The following is a 25,615-nucleotide window of genomic DNA, read 5'->3' as shown; positions in this document are numbered from 1 at the left end:
TATTCATGCTTATGTTTTTGGGTTTGTCTTCCTCTGGCGCGGTTGACGACTCACACATGTGATAGATAAAAAAAATCAATCTAGATGTCTAATTAGAGAAAGGAACACTGAATCAGCAAGTGCAACTAAAGCTAACAAAAAAAAGATCCACTATTACTAAAATGTATTATAATTTGACTTGGTAAGTAGATTATGAATAACTGAAATGAGTCTTACTTTTACACAGATCTCCTGAGGAAAATAGCCTATTACTCTTCACATTAGCAAAACTTGGTTGTGTTGCAAATTGCAATGAATGATTTCTACCCAAACATGCAAACATAAAAATAGTGAAATGATCACATAACTGAATTTTGTATATAAATTATTAACAAATGCACTATAAAGAAAGACCTCACGAAAAGACAAACCTATATAAGATGAGAGCACAAATGAAGTGAAGAACAACAGCAAAACTTCTTTAAAAAGAGTTTTGATCATTCACCCTGCAAATTTAAGCGAGACCCCATGTCATCATCATTTGACCTCATTTATATTATTTCATTCTTTTGCCAATTGCTCACATTCAAAATAACAGGTTTGTGAATGAGAAGAGAAAATGGATTATTAACAATAGAATAGAATACAATCTTTAAGATGAGGGAATTGAAGACAACCGAGTTCTTAATCAAATTGAAGACAGATACAGGTACAATTAATTATCCATGTACAGTTATATGGAAAAAAGAGAAGAAGAGAATAAATAACAAAGGTTGGATTAACACTAATACAGGTTGGATTAACCCTAATAAATAACAAAGATCTAGGTACACTTAGCTATACAATAGAGTTAATCAGATATGAGAACAAACAGAAGAAGACAATAGGTTGGATTAATCTTAATACGAAGTTGGGAAATAATTCAGGAAGCTTACGTTTTTTTTCTGTCAACGCTAAAACGGAATTAGGAGAGCTAAAGATGGACCTCTGTGTTGATAATGATAATTTTGGTGCTTCAAGAATGACAATCGCCATTTTGTATCACAGCTATGAGCTGACGTTCTAGGTAAGTCTGTATGTATCACAGCTGTAAATTTTTGTGTCAGGGAGTAGATGTTATCTTTGGATTGAAACCCAACAATAGAGATAAGATCAAAGTCAGTTTATCACAGAGATAATTTAGAAGATATCTACGAAAACAGATCAGAGCCCAAACAGAAAGCCCAACTGTTGCACACTGTTGTTGTTGTGGTACTGTTTTGCACTGTTTCGGTACTGTTCTAAACCTACAGGCCTAGTAATATATAGTGAAATGTATGAACATGCAAGCAGGTTAGCTATTAATTGCCCAAAGAGATGTACTTGAATTGCAATCTTCTCCATCTTGAATTATCGAATTGTTTGGAGTTAATTTGTCACTTTAAAGTAGCCAGAAAAAGTTGTTTATTAAATTATGTTGCTGTGAAATTTTCAATCACTTAAAACTGCGTGCCTAATTTTTTATTACCTATCTCTTATGTTACTATTACTTGGAGCCGTACATACTTGTGGATAAGGACGATATCATTTCCTGGCAATTTGTAACTTGTTCTAGCACATGAAATTTCTAATTCATTGCTCCTGTGATTTCTATATAAAAATTGACAAAACTCTGATATGCGGTATCATATATTACACTTGTGTACGTAGTTGTTTTGACCAGGGCTGGATTCAATTACCAACCAAGGCAATTTTGCCTCAACCGATGCCGAACCGTGGTTGATGTACCCCAGCGTTAACGCACCGAAGTCTTTCCGCACACACATATATTATGTCTGTACAATAGAATTATCGAAAGACATTAAAATGATAGAACATATGAGTGAATTCTTTAAACACATGCCTATAAAGAAATTTATCATACATAAAAGACGTACAGAAGGGCAAAACAAATAGAGAACACCTTCGCTTCCTTGTCCTCCTGGAGAAATAGCGGCAAGGTCCCCACTCATATGTTCACTGATTTCGATCACTCGATCTTGCACAAGTGGTGTCGGCAATCTATACTTCCCCACAAAAAAAGAGAACTATAAATGACGGACCATGAATGATATGTCGGCAGCCTCCACTTCCCATATGCGGAGTACAACAACATTAGTCCCCTTGTTGATTCCTAAGCCCATTTGTATACAGTACCACGTATTTCTATGCTTATCTCCAAACAGATTCTTTTCTTCCTTTGTCATCACTCCACTGGATTGGTGGATCCTCATGGTATTTCTTTACGGTCCTCTCAATTTTATCGGGTTTTTAAGTGTTTGGTACAAGATGCACTATAAAGATCTTTTTTTTAACTCACCTCATTTTTATGCATTTTACATATTCCTCCTGTTCATCATCTTAACACTCCTCCGGTGCATCACCTAAATAGAAGAGATTTGAATATGTCAAGAGGTTGTGTGGGTATGCCACAAGTCTAAAATACATAGATCGTTTTACATTTTTACTCAATAAAATCGAGTGTATAATCTAAATTTTAGTCAGTTGAAATCAAAAAAGGGGCTGGTAAAATGATGAGAGAACATCATCGTTACCTACATTATTTTTCGGTGCGTTTCATGTTGTCGTGCAGACGAGAATCCCCACATGAATAAAGATCTTTAATAGATGCCGCCGTTGCCGCCGTACCCCATTTGACATTTGTCATCTTACTCATCCAACGTTTTTTGGACAGATACATTTAACATTCAAGGTAGGACGGCTAAGTAGTAGGAACGTGCACAATTAAACAGAAGCATAATATGTAAACGTGAGAGCTTTTCATTAACTAATATAATTTACTCTGCTATATATATGTGGCCGTATATGACCCAATTTCATGCCAATTGCTACATTTTCTAGCTAGATACCACCATTAGTTCCATCAATGGCCATCTCTGAAAACCCTGCATTGGATCATGAAGACGAAAATCTCAGTGATGAGTGCAAGAAACTCCTCTTTTCTCTCCCAAAAGAGAAAGGTTGGAGAACCCTCCACCTCTTTCAATTCCAAGGCTTCTGGTGCCAATCAGCTGAAATCCAGTCCATAATGGCTTTCCAAAAGTACTTCCAAGCTAGAGACACAGACATAGTCTTGGCAAGCATCCCAAAATCAGGCACCACATGGTTAAAAGCCTTGGCTTTCGCTATTGCGAATCGACACCATTTCACAGTATCAAAGTCTCATCCCTTGCTCACTTCCAACCCTCATGATCTTGTGGCTTTCCTCGAGTACAAGCTCTATGCAAACAACCAACGTCCTGACCTCTCCAAAGTTCCTGGGCCAAGACTGTTTGGCACACACATTCCTTACCCTTCTCTTGGTACAATCAGAAAGTCCAACTGTAAGATTGTATACATCTGCAGAAACCCATTTGACACATTTGTGTCCTCTTGGCATTTCATTAACAAAGTGAAGCCACAATCTCAAGCTCCACTCTCTCTCAACGATGCCTTTGATATGTATTGCAAGGGGATCATCGGCTTTGGTCCGTTTTGGGAGCACATGCTGGGGTACTGGAAAGAGAGCTTAAACAGACCTGAAAATGTCTTGTTCTTGAAGTATGAGGATATGAAAAAAGATAGTGCGTTTCAGTTAAAGAAATTGGCAAAGTTTATGGGTTTCCCTTTTAGTTTGAAGGAGGAGAGTGGTGGAGAGATTGAGAAAATAGCAACGCTTTGTGGTTTTGAGAACATGAAAAAATTGGAGGTAAACAGAACTGGCAAGTCTATTAAGAACTTTGAGAATAATAATCTGTTTAGAAAAGCCGAGGTGGGAGATTGGGTGAACTATTTGACCCCTGATATGGTTGAGAGGTTGTCCAAAGTCATTGAAGAAAAGATGGGAAGTTCAGGTTTGGCGTTCAATGTGTTTCCCAGGAGTTAAGAAAGACCTGAAGGAAGGTTTAACTAATAATATGGGTTGTGTACGTACGTCTTTTTATTCTTATATATTTGTAAAATTCGAGTGTATACAGAACTTGAACAAGAACCCATGTAAACGTTTGTGTATGCAATTAAATTTTAGAATTAATATTACAACTAGCCGAAAAACCGCGCTCGCACGTGTGCGTATGTGAACGAGCAGCAGTGGAGAGTTAGTATATTTAAAAACATCCATATGTAATGGCTTTTTGATAAACTTTAAGTTATTGTACATGTAGTATACCATTAGGGCACTTTCTTGAAAATTAAAATAGGTATAGAATAAATCATCAATGGCAGCTTTATGGTAAGACATCATTAGATGGATTTGTACCCAAAGCTGGATTTACAAATTGCAAAAGAGACCACCAGTACTCATATTTGAATAACATATACAACATTACAGTCCCTCTCCTAGCAAAAATATGATTTACAAATTGCAAAAGAGACCACCAGTACTCATATTTGAATAACATATACAACATTACAGTCCCTCTCCTAGCAAAAATATGATAAATACATAAAGGAACTAAAATTCAATCATTCCTTGTGTGGCAACCTTGAGTTGGGAACCGTGAAGGCCGTGACTACTTTCTCACTTCATACTTATTATAAAGCTGGTCTACATTGCAACACAAAATAAAATTAAAAATGAACCAAACCAATGGAAATTCATAATATTGATGGCATGAAAAGTAAATCAACCACATAAAGAAACAATAATCAATGGAAATTTTTTTTAAGTCTGATACATCCTATATCAACAAGCAATTGGTAGTTACAAAGCATATATAACACTTGCCATTGGTATCAGAAACACAAGAGTAACAACCTAAAATCGTACCTACACTATCGCAAAAAGTACTTTTTGTTACCTACGATTTTTTTTACCTGAAATGGTACCTAAACTATTATTCTGTCACCTGTAATGGTACTTCGGTTAAATCTTCCGTTAAATCGATAACGTGGTGTTTATTTGGACTGTTTTTGCTGAATAAGCAAGGGCAACTGATACGCTTAAGAACCTTTTACCCTTCCTTATGATTTTTGCTTTTACTTTGTATTATAATCGAAAGTCGTACTAAGTGTATCGACTCTAAAAGTTAACTTTTTCAAACGAAAGTTTTTGAGAAAAATTCATTCAGGAAAGTCTTAAAGCTCGTCGATACGAGTTCGTAGATCATGCCCGCACGCCTGAATCAGAGTTCTACGAAAAAGTTAGGAATCAAAAGAGTTTTTAGACAATTTTGGAAAAAAAAGAGTATAAATAGGGGGTTTAAAGAAATAGAGAAATCAGAATTTTAGAAAATACAAAATCCTCTTGCCATTGTTCATCCCGACCCAGAAATTTCTTCGACGTCGATCTTTGTCGTCCGGCCACAAATCGGCGCACCACCGGTCCCGTTCGAACCGCCTCCTCATTCTCCGTCGTTTGGACAGGTCTCGACGCCTGTCATCCACCCTGCCTGACGCAGTGACAATCGCATGAATCAGCATAAAATCAATGCCCCCAACGAGTGTTTCCGACGACTCCAGAGCTCGAGGTTGTTGCATATTGACATTCCTCCTCCCTTCTGGTTCGATTTGATCGGTGTTGGATTGAGTTTTGGGCTGATTCAAGATTTGGAGATTCGATCCACTGTTTCGGCCTTCCTCTGAATTTTTCGGCTAATTGAATCGTTTTAGAGAAGTTGAGGGGGGGGGGGGATGGCGCGTAGGTTTGTTTTGGAATAGTAAGTTGGTCAATTGCTCTATTGAGTAGCAATTGTCGATACAATCATAATAATATATTATTTGTCGATTTTGGATATCATATGAATGTTTGGAAGGATTCATAATGTTGTTCTGTGATTTAGGACGATGTACGGGTACTTCACTTTTGACAAGGATCCTCACGCTAGGTGTCGCTAGCATATTAGGTGAGTGGACTTTGTTTTTAAATATATGCATGCGGTTTTAATTTCAGAAATCATATGTTAAACTTCTTGTGTTGATAATGATGATTGTTGTGTGATTGGCTTGATGGATGATTGATATTATGTTGGTTGTGTACTTTTTGCATCTATGCCCTATCAACTCGGTCATTCCAGTAGAATCAACGAGGCATAGGCAACATATATATATTTGGAGATGAGACATTCAAATTGTTGTTTATGAGATGTGGTGCTTGTAAGCTTAGCTGTCAGAAAAGAGTATGTGTCGTGTGTATGGTTATATATATTGTGGGGGCGTGTTCCTAATAGTATGAATCCGAAAAGGGTGGTACGATATATGTTATGAGTGAGAATCAGGGTGACATTATGGGGTTGTTGATGGAATTGTTATGGGCTATATTGGGACAGTAGAAGAGAGGGGATGAACTAGTGGTCTCTGGAGAATATTACCGGTAGAGAGGGGATGAATCGGAAGAGGCGTTTTGACATATTGAAATAGATTTCTTCAGTGTGACCGCGCACAATAGGTAACAAAAATGATTTGATTTCAGATATGCAAACGTCTTTCGGCGTTCGGATATTTGTAATAAGTCCTCCCTTAGGGCATATTAGTGGTGCTTTTGATTTACCAAAAATTTCGACGATCAAACGAGGTCCGAATTGGATGAAATTTTTATATGGTCACTAAATATATATACTGATCACATCGGCTGGTGTCGATCGATCCCGAAAAGTTTCCTTCATATGATCGCTTCATAATGCAATAGTTTTATTTTAAACCTAATATAAAGGTTATGATACATTAGTTGACATTTAGGCGATCGCCAACTCTAGTTCGAAATATGGTCGATCAACAGCAGCAGTTGTGATCTGTATATATATTTAGGGACCCTGTAAACATTTCGTCAGTTTGGGACATGGTTTGACAGTTCGTACCAACAGTCAACCAAAAAGAGACGTTTTGACATATTAAAACCCCATTGACCGGGGCTTTGCTAAATAAGTTTCCTCTGTGTGACCGTGCACGATAGGTAACAAAAATTAGGTGATTTCAGATGTGCAAACGGCTTTCGGCGTTCGCATCTTTGTAATGGGTGCTCCCTTAGGACATATTAGTGGTGTTTTCGGTTTACCGGAGATTTCAACTGTCAAACGAGGTCCGAATTGGATGAAAATTTTTACGGGGTCACTAAATATATATACCGATCACATCGGATGATGTCGATCGATCCCGAGAAGTTTCCTGCATATAGTCGTTTCATAATGCGATAGTTTTATTATAAATCTAATATAAATGTTATAATACATTAGTGGACACTTCGGTGATCGATAACTTCAGTTTGAAATATGGTCGATCGACACCAGCAGATGTGATCAGTATATTTATTTAGGGAACCTGTAAAAATTTTGTCTGTTTTGAATATTGTTTGACTGTCCATACCTACGGTCAACAAAAAAAGAGGCGTTTTGACATATTAAAATCCTCATTCACTGAGACTTTGCTAAGTGAGTTTTCTTTGTGCGACTGCACACAATCGGTGAAAAACATTAGGTGATTTCAAATATGCAAACGGCTTTCGGGCTAAACTTAATAAAATATGTACGTATAATATTTTATTATTTGGCGGGCTTTTACTGGCCGGGCCGGATTTCACACCTCTAATCTAAGCCCGGCTCTCTACCCACGGAAACGGGCTTTCTTGCGGGCAGGGCCGGGTAAAAGCCCTTCTAGCTTGCAGGCCTCCGCGAGCTTTTCGAATCCGCGGGCTAAATGATGAGGCCTAACCCCGCTAGTCTGAAGAAAAATATATAAAATAAAATATAACTCGACATGTCCCACATGTCGCAAAATGAAAGTAAATATATTTATATTATTTCCCGGATATACCATTTCCGGTAATTATTAAAAATATCATAATTTTCCGGAAATCTCATTTCCGAAATAAATATGGATAGAATAAAATATAAAATTCATAGAATTTCTGAGAATCCCATTCCCGGATAAATAAACAACACTTTCCGAAATATCAAATAAGACGTTATATAATCCTCTTATTTATTACCAAATCAAATAAATGGAAATTATTATGGATAAACAAGAAAATAGTAATTTTAGATAACGCCAAACTCATTTAGTTATAAATATAGTAAAAGCTCGTTAAGTTAATACCCGATTAATTAATAAATCTCATTAATATAATAATTAATTATTATTAATTTGCTAAATTAATAAGATACAGTAAAATATCTTTAAATTAATAGCCTTGAGACCAGTAAAAATTATTAATTTAGCACATTATTAATATATCGATAAATTAATAAATATTAATTTATCAAATTATGAACATTGTTTTAGAAAATAAATTACTTTATTGAATGTACTACATTCATCATTTATTCTGTAAACATTATTAAAAGTATTAATTTGTTCGACGGATTACATTGTTCATATTATATACATTATCAAATTTACTGTTTTGTTCGATGTACTATATAATCTATATTATTCAACAACGTATCTTGGTATTGAGGACAATAGTTTAATAATTTTTTGTTGCTCTAAGAGAAAAACACTACAAATTCTTATCATGTTAAGAAAATATCATAATGAGATTTAATGTGAAATCATTTTCAAGAAAAAACAAGTGACAAATGAGTCATACTTTCACAAAGTACTCGTAAATATAAAATTATTTATATTTAATGAAAAATTATTAATTTATATTTGATGGGATCAATGTGAAGTCTCGAATTTATATTATCTTATAGATTTAGCGAAATATTAATTTAGCATGTTAGCTCCGAGCCGAGACCGACAAAATATTATTCTTTTAGCAAGGTGATTAATTAATCGTGTGTAAATTTAATGAGGTTTTACTATAATAGAAATTTTAAAATTTAATAAGACCTTATCGAATATATAAATGAATAATGACATAATTTTATAATATATTTTACATTTATGAGGATTTCATTAGACAATCTTTATTAATTGAATCATCACCAAACAATATAATATTTTGAGCAATGTAATATGTCAGAAAAAAAAACAATATATTTAAATAAGTATACTTGATAAATTAAACAATGTAGTGCATGAATAAATTAAAAACTTTTTATTCTTCGACAATGTGGAACAAAATATTTATTGTACCTTGATAATTAATAAATTATTAATTAATTTTTATCAATATATTAATATCTAGCTAAATTAAAAAATTTCATCAGTCCCGAAACTATTAATTTATAGAAGTTTAACTGTAGTCATACATGCATTTAATTTAAAATAAAAGTGCACTCACAATGCAAGACTTGAGCAAGGCTTGCATACTCTGAGAGTGGGAACCCTTCCCTTCTCGGTAACTAGAGTCTCTAATTCGACACAACAATTATTATTAATTTATTGACACATTTTTATACTCACGTCAATTAATAATTCATCTATTCCAAGCATTGACCATATCAAACTGAAACATGTTTTCAACGAATATAAATTGATTATGCAATATTGATCAATACTCATATTTATTTTTATTTTATTTTATTTTACTTTCAATTTTCATCGCATAGTAACTACGTAATTACTATGAACACCGATACTAGTTTAATTCCCACTCTCAATACTTGTCTTGGTCTTTACACATGCCCTTGAGCTCTTTTATCGCATAGTAAACTCAATAAATAATCAATTAAAGTTAAGGCAATCAGTCTCGATGATTAACCAATTATGGCAAACTTGACATATGGCCATGACCGTTCTTCCTTTAAAAGACTACACTTACTTCAAGGTTATCATAAGATTATCATTTAATCCTTGCTCAAGTCTGCACCGGAGGGACTCTTTGCAGGCTGAAGGTGTCTAGGCTTTAGGTTGCCGGCGATGTGTGTGGCGACAATAGATCGGTTTGTTTTTGGTCCTTGATCGGAATTAGAGTTTGTGATCTGATTTTTCAGTCTCAATTCCTCAGCGGCGAAAGCTCGACCTTTCTTGGAAGGGGCGGCGTCGGGCTTTACTCTCAACCTCATTATGGCACCAAAGGCAGGCAGGCCACCAGACTAAGGTGGTGGATAAAACCATGTCGTCGGAGTTGGTCGGATCTATAGCGGGAGAGGGAAGTTTTGGGCTTTTGTGGTGGCTCAGTCCAATTATATTTCTTCTGATGTAGGTTTGGTTTGATTATGACTCATGGGGAAAAATCATTCTCAATCTCTAGGTTTTGACTAATCTTTCGTTTAGAGTACGCAATTGATGTTTTGGGCTCAAATTGGTTGGTTAATTAATTAGAATTTAGTTTTTCAGGAGTTACATTTTTACTTTGTATTTTATTCTTAGATTGTCCGCTTTTTTGGACTGATTTTTTCAAACTTTGGTTTGTATAATAACCGCGTTTTTACACATTTATTTGCTTTTTTAGGATAGTTTGTATGAGAGGTGATTTGTCACCTCTTATCTTTAAACCTTGTGGTCGTACATAACTTAATGTCAAATGAAGTTAATTCATTTTCTTAAAAAAAAAAAAAAACCTACACCTAGCAACATGTTGTTTACATTTTCCCCAGATGTTTTTTACATTTTTCAGCAAGATGACACTTCATATCCTCGATCAATTCTTGGAATACCAAAAAACAATTGTAATAATAGTAACAGTAATCTAAAATCGTGCCTTCCGTATTTACTTGCCGGCCGGACCGTAAATATTCTTCTTTTTGTGTACAAGGTTCTCTTTTCGATAACCTAACTAAACCCTTACGAAGAATAGACTGAGTTCGGGCCCGTTATTCCCATCGGGATTCAACATGTAGTACGTTTCCGAATCCTTGGACCCAATCACACGCTCGAATTGCGCTCTCATGTACATGACCTCGCCGTCCGGCTTCTCGCCGCCGTCGTTTGGTATCACACCGGCTCCCATAGAAATTGCCTGCAGTACTTGCATGACACTCAAGTCATCTTCAGTCGCTTCCCTCCGAACTCCATACCCTGATTTCTTCCCATTGCAATACAACATCCATATTGGCTCATCGATGATCTTAGTTTTATCACCTGGTTTCTTCTCACATTCGAGAGCTACCCTCACGAATCCAGCTCCCATGTCCTGGAGGAGCTTTCCTGTTGGAATCCCTAGCTCTATTACTAGAATGGGGAGGCACTTGGGGCTTTCTTGGATTGCAAGGCTCACCCTAGCTCTGCGGTTCCCAAATAGGGTTCCAGTCATCCTGATACCACCGTGGATGTGCCCTTCCCCAATCCGGCCGCCGTTGTGGAGAGATACCGGGATCTTGCACGACGGGGTTATGATGGGAAATGACCGGAAAACAGCACGAAAGCGGTGGAAAAGTTTTCTAGATTTTGATGGGCCTTTTTTGTTTGATGCGGGTTGGAGGGAGATGGTAGGTGGTGATTCTGCATTCGCCATAGGTGATGAGGACTTTGTATCAAGGTTTGTAGACCGCCGCGGCGAGGCTGGGGGCAGTGTAAGGGGCTGCGGTTTTGATTCCCTCATATGTTAATTTGCCGGAAGAGGTACTTCATTTTTAGAGGGGGCAATGCTTGCAATATATATACATGCTAGGATTGCAAGCTAGTTTTGATGACTTAATTTGGTTAGCTTGGTGGTGACTTAATTTGCAATGGATTGGTGGTGTGCACGTCGGGAATAATATATTGGGAAGAATGAACATTGTTTTTCTTGTTTATACTTTATACTGAACTACAGTTACGTTCTGGTTTTGTGATTTTCTAAAGATAAATATGGATTATTGACTCAAAGCGGTAGTTTTAGTGTTTAGTTTCAGACCTTTGCCATCTATATTTTCTAGAAACTTTAATTTCAAGCTATTAGCTCTACTTGAGGGGGCTTTATTTTTGGCATGTACAGACCGGGTAAATCTGACTTGAGGGTATAGTCAGCAACAGATTCTGCTCATTAAGATTAGTTAATCACATGGTGAGGAAATAAATTTGCCGATTACCATTTATTTTTCAATTTTGTGTCCACCCTTCCAAACTCATGTCATGTGTCCAATTGCTCAATTATTATCTAAATATGAGTTGAGAAAAGACACATGACATGAGTTTAGAAGGGTTGGCACAAAATGGGCAAATAAAAAGTGGTCGGCAAATTTATTTCCCCTGAGGAACTATAACAAAATTTTGCAAATTTATCTTTCGAGCTAGATAGATATTTAACAGAATCAATATGCAAATAAGACTGTTTTAGTAGTTAATCAAATTTCATATGCCAAAAACATCTTAGAAATTGTGGAGTTGGCCTTTTGGAAACAAGTGATTCAACTAATGTATCAACTCCAATGGTATGAGATTTAAAACTTAATATAAATATTATGATATATTAGTAGACACTTTGGCGATTGACAACTCAAATTCGAAATATGGTCGATTGATAACAGTAGATGTGATTGGTATATATATTTAGGAATCCTGTAAAAATTTTGTCAATTTTAGACGTTGTTTGACCATCCGTATTTACGGTAAACAAAAAAAAAGGTGTTTATAATATATATGTATATATATATATATAATTAGCAGTAGTGTATATACACACACATTATCTAGCATCCTATATATAATTAGCAGTAGTGTAATTCAATGAACACTTGCTCCATCGTGGATCGATGTATCAAAGTGACGGAAAAAAAAAGTCAACTTAGTTCAACGGAGATATAATAGCAAACACTTCTATTAGAATACATTATATATAATTCCACGTGACATAATTATTGCAAAAGGAGGCAACAAAACGACTGGGATTTACTAAGGCTGTGTTCGTGGCTAAGGACTGCTCATAGAGAAGGGCTCCATACAGCTTTATTGCATCAGCATTCTCCTCTCATAGTGGAAGAGGACTCTAAGTTACTGGATTGTATTCTTGATAAAACTGTTACTCTCTACTTCCATAGTGTATACGAACCAATGTTTTCAAAGACGAAGGCGAATGTAACTAACGGTCGTCTCGCTAAGGCAAAACCTCAAGACGATAACACCCACAATTCTACTCACTGCACCTAGTTACTTTACCTTGTTTCCTAAAGGCTGTAGACAGCTGTTGTTTGTCTTGTTGCTAATGTAATCGCTATATGTACTGAGTTTTATCTCTATTTGAGGCATTATGAATGAAAATGAATTAACCCTGAACTCTTACTCCCTTGCCTTTCCTCCCCTCTCTCTTAATACACAACATAGTCAAACGACATTGGTTTGACCAAGAGAAGGAAGAAATCTCAAAAAAATCATCTTCTACTTTCCGCCTCCCGTCGCACCGGTCGTCGCCTTCTCCAAAAACGACCGCCCCAACACCTTTTCCTTCACTTTTCCAGCAACTTGCCTTGTTTTGGACAAGCAAGCGTTTTTTGTTGCCCTATACCAAAGCACTCACCGGTGACATCTAAGCATTGCCTTTGAAAACACTGATACGAACTCAAGTGACTGATATTAAAGATCGAATTTTAGGCCAAGGGATCGGCAAAGCATTGCTTTATTTGCTTCCCTCATTTCTTGGTGAAGATCGAGGAGAGCCTCAATCTACAACGAAGCCATGGCAGAGTCCAACATCAATGCGACGATCAGAGAAGGGTGACGTGCGGCATAAGGAGACGGTGATAAAGGCGGTTATGATCATGGTGAAACTCGACTCACCAACACCTATTTTCGACTGGGTTATGAAATACAATACATAACCCGTGGCCACTACTTTAGATACCGCAGCTCCACTAAATTTGGATATTTGATTTTCAAATTTTATTAGCTGATTGATTTTTTTTTAGAAAAATATTTTGCATAAAACCTAAGACCAAGAGTGATCCTAAGACCACTTGGTACAATGCAATCTATGACAAGTAACCCTCATCATAGAATGAGCACAATTAAACCTACAACTACTGATTATAAATCAAACAATTTAATGAAACCCCTATAGAACATATCAGCAGATCTCAATTGGTGTACTACATGTAATATCCAAAGATGGAAGGATTTATTAAATGATAATTTAGGTGAAACGCCACAGGATCTAAGCGATCTCCATGCCCTTATTAGGGCTAATCTCCTTTCCATTAGACCCCGCGGAGAGCTTCACATGTGGAGCAGAAGGACCCGACTTCTTACTTGGATTGGGGGCTTTGTTCTTACTTCCCAACAGTCTCCCACCATTTTTCTTCTTAAACTAAGCAAGAGGTGGCTCCAAGTCTTCGTCTATAAGTCCCAAAATTCAGGTAGCAAAAACAGATCCGACGTCTTCGTCAGTGACCTCACCTTATCTGTCTCCTAAATAACAATAGGTGCAATGCAAGAAACAACATTGTCAACATCACCTGAAGTAGGCCGATTGTCATGCACAATGGAACGATCATGCTCACTCTGATCCCCCACACTAGTATTATTATCAACATCGAGATCCCTGTCTAGTTTTTGAGTTACCCACCGTGTTTAGCGCCCAGATGGCACCACTGATACAACTGATAGGGATGTTGATACCCTAGAGGTGCTGGATTCTCTGGAGGGGTTGAGCAATGAAAACCAACATGTGTGACCAACTCACACCAAGCACAATAGCCTTGTAAGTGAATGAACTCAAACTTCAGCAATGGCTCCACCCTCGGCTCCATGACAACATGTCGTTTAAGTTGAACAAGCTTCCAAACAGAGTGCTTGATAAGTATACAAATCCGGCCCCGAAGGAATTCCTTCTTTCCATAGTCCAAAAAATCACCAACGAGATTTCCAATAAGAGTGAAATTCCTCGTATCTTCATACAAGGGTGGAAGGTGAGTAACCTGGACTGGAACTGTTGTAAAATTTTAATTAAAACTCGTAAGTGCATGAATCGTTGTTAGTATAGTTTGCAAGTATGAGGTCTTTTCAACTAGGGATTGAGAAGCAATTTAATCCTAACTTAATTAATCTAAACTAAGAACACAAAAACTATTGAAATATGGTTTTTAGATTTTTAAATAAAAAATGAAAGAAACAAACAAGATGAAACCTAGGGTATCAGAATCAACCACTAACAATCATATTTATGTATCAATGCAACTAATTGATTCTTTCGTCTCTATATGATAATTCTCGTATCTAAGTCCAGGTACGACACTTAGACCATAGTTTTCCTTAAGTGTATGATACTCTCCAGGTACGGCAGATGTTGTATATCCTAGCATACAGTCTATCCAAGTACGACATAAATTTAACATGAAAGACTCATTACGTTCTAGAAAACAAGAGAATCATGCAAACCATTACTTCAGGTACGACAATAATGTAATTCACAACTCTTCATCACAAGAAGCTAAGTTGAATTATATTGCAAGTATGCCTCAAATTCATCTTCTAATTACTAGATGTAAACCCCTAAGGTGATCAATCAAAGAACTTAAACATAAAGCATCAATTCAAATAGTGACTAAGAATTCATCATTAAAAAAACTATAAATCCATCAAACGATATAAACAATCATGATAGGGAATTAGCCTAACCCTAGAAAAAAGGTTTAAAAAACTACGACTAAGAAAAACATAAAAGAATGCAATAGTAAAGATGGATGGATGATCTCTGCTCCTTTGGCGTCTACATTGTGCTATGGAGACCTCCCCTCAAATAAAATGCGTGCTCCATTATAATATAGCGAAGATTAGTGCTCATCTTTGACTTCAGTTCCTTGTAAGACTTGGTTTAAGACTCCTAACTTGATATAGAATGGGAAAACCTTAAAATATCTTTTGTAAAAGTAGGAATTCATGTACTCTTTGCATCTCCATCTGAATCATTGACCTTGATGTATTGGAATTAAATGAACTTGGCAACACAACTTGAACTATCCATGAATGCTAATGAACACGGGCAGGTTTCAGCTCTGATCTCTCGTCACTCAAATGATTATAACTTCCTTTCAGAGTATCGAACTTCTTGTCATAGTCCAAAAAATCACCAACGATATTTCCAATGAGAGTGAAATTCCTCGGATCTTCATAAAAGGGTGGAAGGTGAGTAACCTGGACTGGAACCCGAAAATAATCTAGTAGCACAACTGGGATTAGAGTGATACTGTCATATGGTTCCTAAGCCATCGATGCTCGTTTATAGCACCAGATCTCACAATTTAAGATCTTGCTCTGATCCGCAACGACGTTGAATGAGGCGAGGAAGATGTTCTCACCACGTTCATGTACTCGAAAAGATCTAGAAACGAGCCATGCACGATGAAAATGATTGATGAAGGCCTCCGGTTTGAAAATACAGCGAGTTCGAGGCCGGCCAAGGAGAAAGAATTGGTTGGCTCGGTGAACAGTTCCACCGCCAAGCTTTCCCAAATCCATAGGGGGACCACCGCTCTTTTCTGATGCAAGGGCTAGGATCTGAGCAAAACTTGTTGTCATTGCATCAATGGATACCATGACGAGGATGATGGTGAGTGTAGATCGAAAGATGTTGAAAACAAGATGGATTTGAGAGGGAGGCAATGAAGCCATGATGGAATTTGTGCTATGGTTTTGTATAGGTTGTGACTGAGAGGCGCAAGCCACTCCTGATTTCTTGAAAAGAAAATCCCGAGAGTGATAACTAAATTGATGAATAACTTGAGCGTTTAGGCTATGAAGATCTATTAAGAGAGTGATTTGTTATGTATGAGTGCATCAGACTAATTATCTGACCGACAATGTAGCTGGTTGTTTTGCTGTGTAACTGGTAGTGTAGCAGACTAATTTAATGTCTAACTAGTAATGTAGCTCACTAGTTTTACAGTGTGACAATGTTCATGTCATTATTTAGATCGTATAAGTTAAATTGAGAAGTACAAACCACATAATAGCAGACACATGTTTGTTATACTAGTTATTCTTTCCTTCTTTTTTCACTTTTTCCTTGTCAAATATCACAAAAGCATTTGCAAATGCAGTCAAACACCAGTCATAATGATAGTTTGAACAACAGTCACAATGTCAATAGCAACTACGAGTGTGATTACCAATGTAACTAGTGACGACACTGTAATTACCAGTGTGACTAGCAGTGTGACAATATTCATAACAAATTGTAAGTAAAATCTAAATCTGACAAAATCATGTTAGAATTTCAAGGAGGTCAGCATGGTTGTGCACATAATAAAAAAAACAGTTAGAATTAAGGAGCCTTGATCTCTAGTTTCACCGGAACAACTTGGAACTCCGCCATGGATGGCGGTGCAAGGGTTGTTGAGCCTTGTACGATGATCAATTCAAAGTGGGTATGGTATCAAATGAAAAAAATAAGAGAGATCTTTTAAAGAGAAAGACGAGGATGAGGCAATATTTGATCTTATTTTGTAATAGATAACTTGATTTTTTTAATAATTTGGTATAAGATATAATTGGCAAATATTGTAAGTGGTCGAGTTTTTTTTTTTACAAGCAAATACTTAGTATGAGTACAAGTGTACAACATGCTCCATCCCTCTTACTGAGTACTTCTCAAACTGTCGGATGGATGTACACTTCCGTCAATGTTTGTCACCTCAGTTATGAAGCTTACTCGTAGTCAACGGCGTGCACCAGGTTAAGAGAACAGAAAAAATCGTTAAGGGTAAAGAGATTACATATCATACACCACGTATGCACAAGGATTGATGAGATATCGAAGTCCCGACTCGAGATCGCAGGTTTTCTTGATTATAACAGAAAGATGTAGTGGCACTAGGTTTCAACGAAACATAAATCCATGTCTGACAAACTACTACTAATCCACTCATTCACATGACGATCAAAACTGAGCTGAAAGTGTGCATCCAGCAGATCTTTTAACATGCACACCAACTATTACCGAAGTACATGTACAAGCAACTCATGTATGACCTTTCAGTAATTTTTCTTTTAAAGTTCATTGCCCAGCGGATCATTGCTGTCATGCCATTGCAGCCATTCTTCAAATGGCCTTCTAGAAGTCGGTTGCAGACACAAACTCACTCATCCGAGTTTTCCTCTTTCCTCCAGCATTACTAGTTGATAAGCTTTTATGCACGTCTCTTTGACCAAGTGTAGGAACTTCAGCATGATGTGGTAAAACTGGATTGTTATGCAAAGGAGAGTTTTGCGGCCTGTTGGAGTTGTCAGATTGCTGTTGCCCGGTGACTTCATTAATTTCAGATTTGGAATCTGATGATGACCCTCCAGAAATGTCTTGCGCAGTGAAGTCTATCTCATTAAACATGAGGTTTGCAATTGCCCGGTCAATGGTGTTTGTCTCTGATTCTGTGTCTCTCTTGCTCTCAGACCTGAATATTATATTTTGATCAATGAATTAGTAACCAGAAAAAGGACAAAGGAGATGCATTAAACAAACCCACTTACTACGGGTAACTCACTTCATATTCCATATCATAGAGAGAGAAATCACGAAAGACTAATTTTGCAGCTAATTTGTAGCTATTGCCAAAATGAAACAAGGTGCCAAAATGTTTGGAACATGAAACAGAGTTGAGACTGTCTAACACAGAAATGAACTATAGTATAGAAGACCTAATGCTTCATGCCTCATGACTCGACACTATGCTTATATAGTACCTTGCTGTTTCATCATGTACTGCCCATGAAGACAGTTTTTCATTAGCAAGGTCTCCATCTTGGTCGTGTGTAACATGACTTCCTTTTGAGTTATCGGCAAGGCGATACAATGCATCTCGAATACAGATTCGGGTCTTTTCGGTCAACTAATCATTTCGGAACAGAGAAGCTTAGTGTCAAATGGATGGACGTGTACCATCACATTAAGTATTATTCTGAATAGAAAATATAAAAATACCTGTGTCATCACCATTTCCAGCTCCTGCAATACAGATTCTTCAACTGATGTATCCTCATCCACACCGCCATGAGGGCACCGTTGCTCAGATGGAGACATGAGGGGAACTGTCTGTGCCTGAAAGGAATTAAATTGATAAAATATAAGCTGGAAACGAAAAAACTAGCACTATAATTTACTTAAAAGTCAACAAGATGGAATACAACATAGAACAATTGCATGCACATTTACATTTTTTGTTTTTGCATTAGTTAAAATTAGAAATGAATGTTCAACAAGAGGTTCTGTTCGCTAAGATTCCCTTTCATGGTAGAAGTACAAAAGGTGCAATTTTCATTTTCTTTGTCAGCAAAGAAATCCTCCAACAGAGACCTTACTTATAAAACAATGACAATCGTATATGTTCCTCCACAGCAGTATAACAATGAGATTTTCTGTTTTTCTAAACTAATTTGTTTTGAAGAAAAAATTTCTTCCATTAGTAGAAGAATAATAAAAAATTCAAAATTTATGCTTGCTGATATTTATGTCTATCTTTATCATTAAGGAGTGGACAACGACATGGAAGATGAAAAGGACGGCGTGTAATTGGTAAGGACAAAAGATATATGATTAAGCATGTATTGAACAAAAATGTAAAAACTCTGAAGCTCAACAGAGACTATACACCATGAAGACTATTAAATCCTGAACATTACCCTATTAGAGCAAAAAAGAAAACGTTCAACTGAGAGCAACACAAATGCAATAACTAGTGAAATGCATAATTTCAAGTTTTCAACATATGGATAGCATGCTGGTGAACATCCTTCTTACGATCAGAACAAGACAAGCTAACGGTACTACCATTCAAATCATGCCAGGTCCCCAGTAAAAAAAGATAGAGATCTCACCTTTACTTGTAGACAGTCTTTTTGCTCAGAGTTGCAGGGACTGAACTGTGAAATAGTGGATTGCCCTCTCTCTGAACCCAATTCCGGAGAAAATGCATGAGTTTTGAGATACTTAGAGCTGCCAGCACCATGACCACTGCTTGATATACTTTGCAATTCCAAATTCTTGCTTGTCGAAATACTATCAGTGGCTAATGTACCGCTGGAATCTGAACGAAAATAGAACGATTTATGTACATTTTCTGCCCCAGGAAGATCATCAAGTAAGGAGCTCCTGCAATAAGAAAGAAGGGAGATGATTAGAAACCAAAAAAAGGGAGCCTAAGATGGCAATTTGTGAAGTTGAAGCGACTAGCATCTAGGAAAATTTTGCTCATAACATGTATATTGAATGGCTGTATTGCAAAATCAATAATAAAAGTAAAGTTTTCTTCAAAGGTAGAATACTTGCTCTTTAATTGTGGGCTAGACCAAATAAGACATGTAAACAAAATGGAGATATTTGATTTCCATCAGGTTTCACGTGATGCCATAATTGATCATGAAAGCAATAAAGACAGTAAGAGAAACTACATGATTTCCTACGTGCACTAATTAAGAATCTTAATCCCAGAAGTTACGCTAGTACATGAATATGTCATCCATCTGTTGGAGCCCTGCTAGGTCCTCAAATTGATTGTAGGCCCGATTGTAGGAAAGTGAGGTCTTCTGAAGAGAGTCCTCGGACAATCCTTCACAAACACTTGAACTGCTAGATAGATCTTTGTCATCAGCCGAAGTTCCCATCTCACCTTCATCAAAAAAACCTTTTCCACTGAAGTTGAGCTCTTTACTGAACTGTGGATACATGGAAAAGCATTTATTCGATGACTGAAAGCCCTCAGATGCGCTTATTCCCCACTTTGACCAGCTATCTGGTGATGGAAGCCTGTCAGATCCTCCATCATTTGGGACAACAAGGTCATCCATTCCATTCCCTAGATACCAATCCATGAGATTTGTTCTGGAAACAGAAAACAATCAACATGTCATAAAGAAACACAGAGGAAGTCATTATCGTACATATGGATCTCCATACAATCATTTGACTCCGACTCTATTGAGATTACTTACTCACTCAATAGCTTATCATTTCTTTTTAAATAGCTTTGTTAAGAAATCAACTATATTAATTTATGAGTCCTATCTCCTGAATTTTTTCCTAGTAATAACCATAATAGAGTCCCAGATCTAGTCGCTTTAACTAGTCTTAACCTAAAAATAGATTATTACCGGAGCAAACCCTCTTGCTTCTTTAGACAGATTGCTATGAAAACTAGTTAAACTACCACACAACAAGGTACAAAAGCACAAATTCCAAATCTGATTGTACCCAAAAGGTGAACCAGAATCAGTATTCAAAACACAAACTCTCCATCTAAATATCACAAAACTGAAGTAATCAATCATAAAGCCATCAAACCGATCAAGACTTATTGATTCCAGAAACTGACCATATCCAATTTCATATCATTCCTCTTGAGTAAATAGTAAATACAAAAAAAAACTACAGAAAGCCAACTGAAAACACTGGATTTGAATCCTACACATCTCTACCAGCTCAAATTTACTCCAAAAGGCCAATAAACTTCATAGAAACAAAGAACAGGGTCATGATATAACATACCTTTGTGATGAACTAATTCAGAAAATGAACAAGACCCAGTTTCTGATTGAGAAAATCAAGTCAGCCCAGATGAAGAATTGATATATGAGGCTGCAAAGAGTCTATGGGTTTCTGTGGGAGTTGAGAGAGAGAAAGTGAGAGAAGACGAGCTAAATTTGGAAACTAATGAAGGAGGCGGCCGCAGTTTTACTTATATATTTTTTGATTTTAATGCCAAAATAAATATTTTAATAAAAAAGCAAGTTGCAGAGAAAATAATAAAAGATTTGGTGGTGTGATTTCTTGTGGCTTAGAGACCAGGGCCGAGATTAGTGGCTGAAAAAGCCCATCTAAAATTACTCTCTCATTCGCCCACGTGTCGAATCTGGACCCACAACAACGAAATCGGATTTATTTCTTGGCGGAGGATGGCCCTCGAAGTTGCGTGCCCACCCGGGCGCGTGAAGATTTTTTTATTTCCCGAAAACGCCCCTCTATTATCGAACTGAGAGCGGGATCCTGGCGAGGAGAACCGTGGCGCGATTGGTCATTTCACACGTCGAGGGGCCTGGGCAGTCTTCACGTTGTGCGGGTCCCGGAGGATTTTGAAGACGGACACGCGGCGGTATTTCCTTGGGTTACGGACACGTGTCTGGATGCTGCTTCGGAGGTGGGTAACACGTGGCAGCGAAGCAGAGGATGGAAGACAGCAGGTGGGGAGTTGCAAGTTGCGAGAGAGAGAAAAGGTGGAGATTGGTTTTATTAAGGGAAATTGAGAGAAAAGAGGATAAGATCGAAGTCGGAAAAAGCGACACAGACCGAGGAAAGATGAGAGCCACAGGATTCCTGGTACAAAATTCAATATAACAAAGAAATCCCATTAAGCGCTTCTTTTTTTTCTCTTCTTTTTTTTTTTCTCACTTCAGACGAGCTCACTCAGAGGACTGAAGTGTAGGGATTTTCTTTTTCTTTTTCTAATGGACTGAAGAGTAGTATAGTACTAGTCGGTAGATCATATTTGTTTTACTTTTCATTTCGAATATGTTGGTCAATTTATATTTAAAGTTTAAGATTAAATTTTTATGATAACTTATTGTTCGGTTTGGAATTTCACTTTCGGCGAACAATCAGCACATGGGTGAAACCCTTACGGTTCGACCTTGTTCTTAAATGTGTAATTTGGCGTGCCAGTACCTATGAGTCAGATACAACTTGGTTCTACTTGTTGATGTGCGCTTGTACTTCCTTCTTCTCAAACGACTGAGTGCAGATGCTGACTAAATATGCAACTAAGTTCTAATAAGACATACGGCAGATGACTGGTAGGATTTTTCTCCATCCCTCTGTAAGATGGCTGGTTCCTTCTTAAACCGCTTGGGGAATAAGAAGAGTTAAATATTAAGATTGTGGGGACATTTGTACTGATTGTTACTCACTAAGCAGACTTTTGATTTTTGCTACAAGCTAAGGTAGCGACTCGATGGACTTGACGCTTGCCGAGGTAAGTCGGACTTGTGATACATGCAGCGAAGGTGCATATGGTAGTGGTGCTCCATTGGGAGACTTGTGCTACATGCAACGAACATGCATATGGTAGCGGTGCTCCGTTGGGAGGCTTTGGTTTTGTTGTTGCACAAAAGTTTGGTTGAATTTTGTATCTGATTTTGTGATAAAGACCCATTTATATAGAGAACACAATTTGTTCTTTCTTTAAGATCATTCTGAACGCATGTAATACGATACACTTCAAGGTTGTTAACTGCATAATTGAAAATAACCAAGACACACAACATAGGTTTTTGGGTTGAAGAAATTATTCTTCTCTTATTATTGTGCTTAAAGGTTACAATCTTTGTTGTCTAAGCATTTGCTACAATAACACTAACTGTTTTGATCTGGTTTTGGCTGTAGGCCTAAACCCTCTATTTATAGAGTCTAAAACTCTACAAATCCTAATCTAACTAGAAGACTACTCTTTATCCTAGTTAGACTATCTATTCTTTTTCCAACTAGAAAATAAATCATAATTCCTAAAAGCTAAATGATACACCTGTATCATGACTCCCTCAACTATTTAGTCTTACTTCGAACTTAACCAGCACGTCCAATTAGAAATGTCATCTGCTGTCCTTTATATGTTATAGTCATCTTTCGCTCCAAAATAGAATCTTTAGTAATGGATCTTCTTTATCAACACCAAAGCTACAAGGATCATGTTTATCATGTTTTGCCTTGTACTTAGCATGTGACTTCTCATGTCTTATACTCCTCTTTAGTGTCAAACCTGGAAGATGATATGAGCACTTTGTGCGACGTTCGTAATATGTTTTTACCTCTATTTGTACTTTATTAGCCCTTATTGTTGTACTATTGAGTCATTGAGTCGTAGTAAGAGGCTTGGGCGGTATTGGATGCATTTTTGTGCTTACATGAGTTAAAAACGCATAATTGGTATAGAGTCCTAGTTTGAGTATGAATCTTTGTAGGATAGGAAACCTAGTTGGATTAGAAGTCTTCATCTTTCTACGTTTTGGTCGCATTGGCGATATTTTGAGAGTCCTTCTTGCACTAGGAATCCTTGTTAGATTAGGAAACATATCATTTGGGAGAGTCCTACTTGATCTGAAACTCTTTTTGCGAAACTTTCCTAAATGAACTTTCATGTTCTAGTAACTTACTTTTTCTAGTAAGTTTCATTTTTGCAAATTAAAAACTTTCCTAATCTAATTGAGCTCATATTACATGTATTTTTTTAAGACAACAATTGTCTAGATTATGACATAATTTTTGAAACTAATTATCTCTTACTTATGATTATATTTTCTTATTTTCAGATTGGATTTAAGAGATAATAATAGAGTGGAACAAGGTGCAGCTATGCACATGGAGTCCTATCATCAACAAGTCATGCAACAATTAAATAGAAGAGATAAAAAAGTGGAGAGAATTAAGAAATGGAGTCATTGCCGTGGGAAGAAGAAGAGAAGAAATAAGAATTAAATGTGAAGATTAATTAAGTGAAAAGAAAAGAGATGGAGTCATGCATATGCAACATAAAAGTTAGAAGATGATCATTAAAGGAATAAAACATGACATGATTTAGGGAATAAAACATGACATGATTTAGGGAATAAAACATGACATGATTTAGGGAATAAAACATGGCATGATTTAGAGAATAAAGTATGACATGATTTAAGGGATTAAAGCATGACATTATAATATGAAGAAAGAGGCAACATCGAAGTTCAAACCGTCCAAGCCTACCCTTTCTCTTTCCTCTATATATACATGGCTTCACCTCTCAAATAAATCACTTCTCCTTTGCATTCAAGAGCCAAACCTCTACCAAAATACTACTTCAAACATATTTCACCAAAACGAGAAGCCGTTCTCCCCCATATACCAATTCCATCTCCACCGAAATCACCATGGAAGATACACCTCCAAGGTTCCTACAACGTGTGATTCTCGCAACTCATCTCCATGGGTTTGTTCATTTTTTATTTTCTACAATACTTTGTCTATGAAGATTGTAGTATGATGTTTGTGTGAGATTATTATTTTGTATTAAGAATAAAAAATTTTCAGATTGTTTTATTGGATTTTTGCCAAATTGATGGTTTCCTATAATTAATGAGTTTGTATTTATATTGTTGTGTTTTAATCATCTTTCTCATACTTTTAGATAATTTGCAGATATGTGCATATAAATTTAGTGCTTGGATGCAGTTTCTAAGATTGTGTTTGAGTGCTAGATTTATCAACCATATTGACACAAATCGAATCATGCCCTAAGTAGGTTCGGTTTGTGTTGATTAAAAGTGGTAAAAATTCTAAAAATTTGCATGTGAAACCATGGTGGGTGACGCCATACATGAAACATGTCTCTAACAAATATTTGGTGCTTAAATGTAATCTTGTTTGATTTCTACTCTAAGTATTATTGAATTCAATTGCATACAAATTTAGATTAGACCCTAAGTCAATCTAAATGTTAATTGAAATCTGCATGATTAGATGATCCCCTAAGACTCTAATTGTATTGGTGTCTAAAAAGTATGTAATTGGTCAAATTAGAATGAATGATAGGTTCGAACTTGTAATTATGTGGTGTAATGGTAAATTTGGTTTAAGTTTGTTAAAGAGAAGTTAATCATGTAAATAGTAATTTAGGTTTTATTTTAGTAGTTAATAATCAATCCCAAACCCCCCATTATTTGTTGACACTAAAAGTTTAGAGTTCCATTCAATTCCCCGGATTGAACGATTTCTGCTTATTCTATACTAACGATCACATTTTACAGGGTTTATTATAGACGTTTTAATTAACGCTCTATCAAAAGATCTTGAAACAAGTCTGCAAACTGACTCGATTGCTCTTCATGCGGACGTATCGTCAACATGACAAACTTCCCACAAGCATTGACT

At 36.6% G+C, this 25,615-nt stretch overlaps 3 protein-coding genes across 3 annotated transcripts; 1 reads left to right on the top strand and 2 right to left on the bottom strand.

Moving 5' to 3' along the window:
• Positions 1-2,860: 2,860 nt before the first annotated feature.
• LOC126802976 (cytosolic sulfotransferase 15-like) lies at positions 2,861-4,046 on the top strand. Its single transcript, XM_050530700.1, has one exon. It carries the CDS (start codon positions 2,885-2,887, stop codon positions 3,881-3,883), a length of 999 nt encoding a protein of 332 aa, XP_050386657.1. The 5' UTR covers positions 2,861-2,884; the 3' UTR covers positions 3,884-4,046.
• A 6,548-nt stretch (positions 4,047-10,594) lies between these two features.
• Positions 10,595-11,359, bottom strand: LOC126803193 (protein MIZU-KUSSEI 1). The gene has a single exon (XM_050530958.1). It carries the CDS (start codon positions 11,357-11,359, stop codon positions 10,595-10,597), a length of 765 nt encoding a protein of 254 aa, XP_050386915.1.
• A 6,121-nt stretch (positions 11,360-17,480) lies between these two features.
• On the bottom strand, positions 17,481-21,354 carry LOC126802103 (protein LNK3). The gene is made up of 6 exons (XM_050529651.1): positions 21,206-21,354; positions 20,168-20,542; positions 19,540-19,813; positions 18,647-18,763; positions 18,409-18,554; positions 17,481-18,119 (listed from the first exon to the last, which is right to left on the bottom strand). The coding sequence occupies exons 2-6, from the start codon at positions 20,530-20,532 to the stop codon at positions 17,783-17,785; spliced, it is 1,239 nt and encodes a 412-aa protein (XP_050385608.1). The 5' UTR covers positions 20,533-20,542; positions 21,206-21,354; the 3' UTR covers positions 17,481-17,782.
• Between the last annotated feature and the right edge of the window lie 4,261 nt (positions 21,355-25,615).

Source organism: Argentina anserina, chromosome 7 (genome assembly GCF_933775445.1).
Source record: "Argentina anserina chromosome 7, drPotAnse1.1, whole genome shotgun sequence".
NCBI lineage: Eukaryota > Viridiplantae > Streptophyta > Magnoliopsida > Rosales > Rosaceae > Argentina > Argentina anserina.
The sequence above is the reverse complement of the archived record's forward strand: the minus strand, read 5'-3'. Positions and strand labels throughout refer to the sequence as shown.

What these genes read in the sequence shown, in the direction of transcription:
- LOC126802976 (XM_050530700.1), top strand. Translation starts at nt 2,885, where the DNA reads ATGGCCATCTCTGAAAACCCTGCATTGGATCATGAAGACGAAAATCTC.
- LOC126802103 (XM_050529651.1), bottom strand. Translation starts at nt 20,532, where the DNA reads ATGGATTGGTATCTAGGGAATGGAATGGATGACCTTGTTGTCCCAAAT. An exon ending in TGGAAATGGTGATGACACAG is followed by an intron (nt 18,555 to 18,646) that starts GTATTTTTATAT and finishes CGAAATGATTAG; the next exon opens with TTGACCGAAAAGACCCGAAT. An exon ending in GTACATGATGAAACAGCAAG is followed by an intron (nt 18,120 to 18,408) that starts GTACTATATAAG and finishes TATAATATTCAG; the next exon opens with GTCTGAGAGCAAGAGAGACA.
- LOC126803193 (XM_050530958.1), bottom strand. Translation starts at nt 11,359, where the DNA reads ATGAGGGAATCAAAACCGCAGCCCCTTACACTGCCCCCAGCCTCGCCG.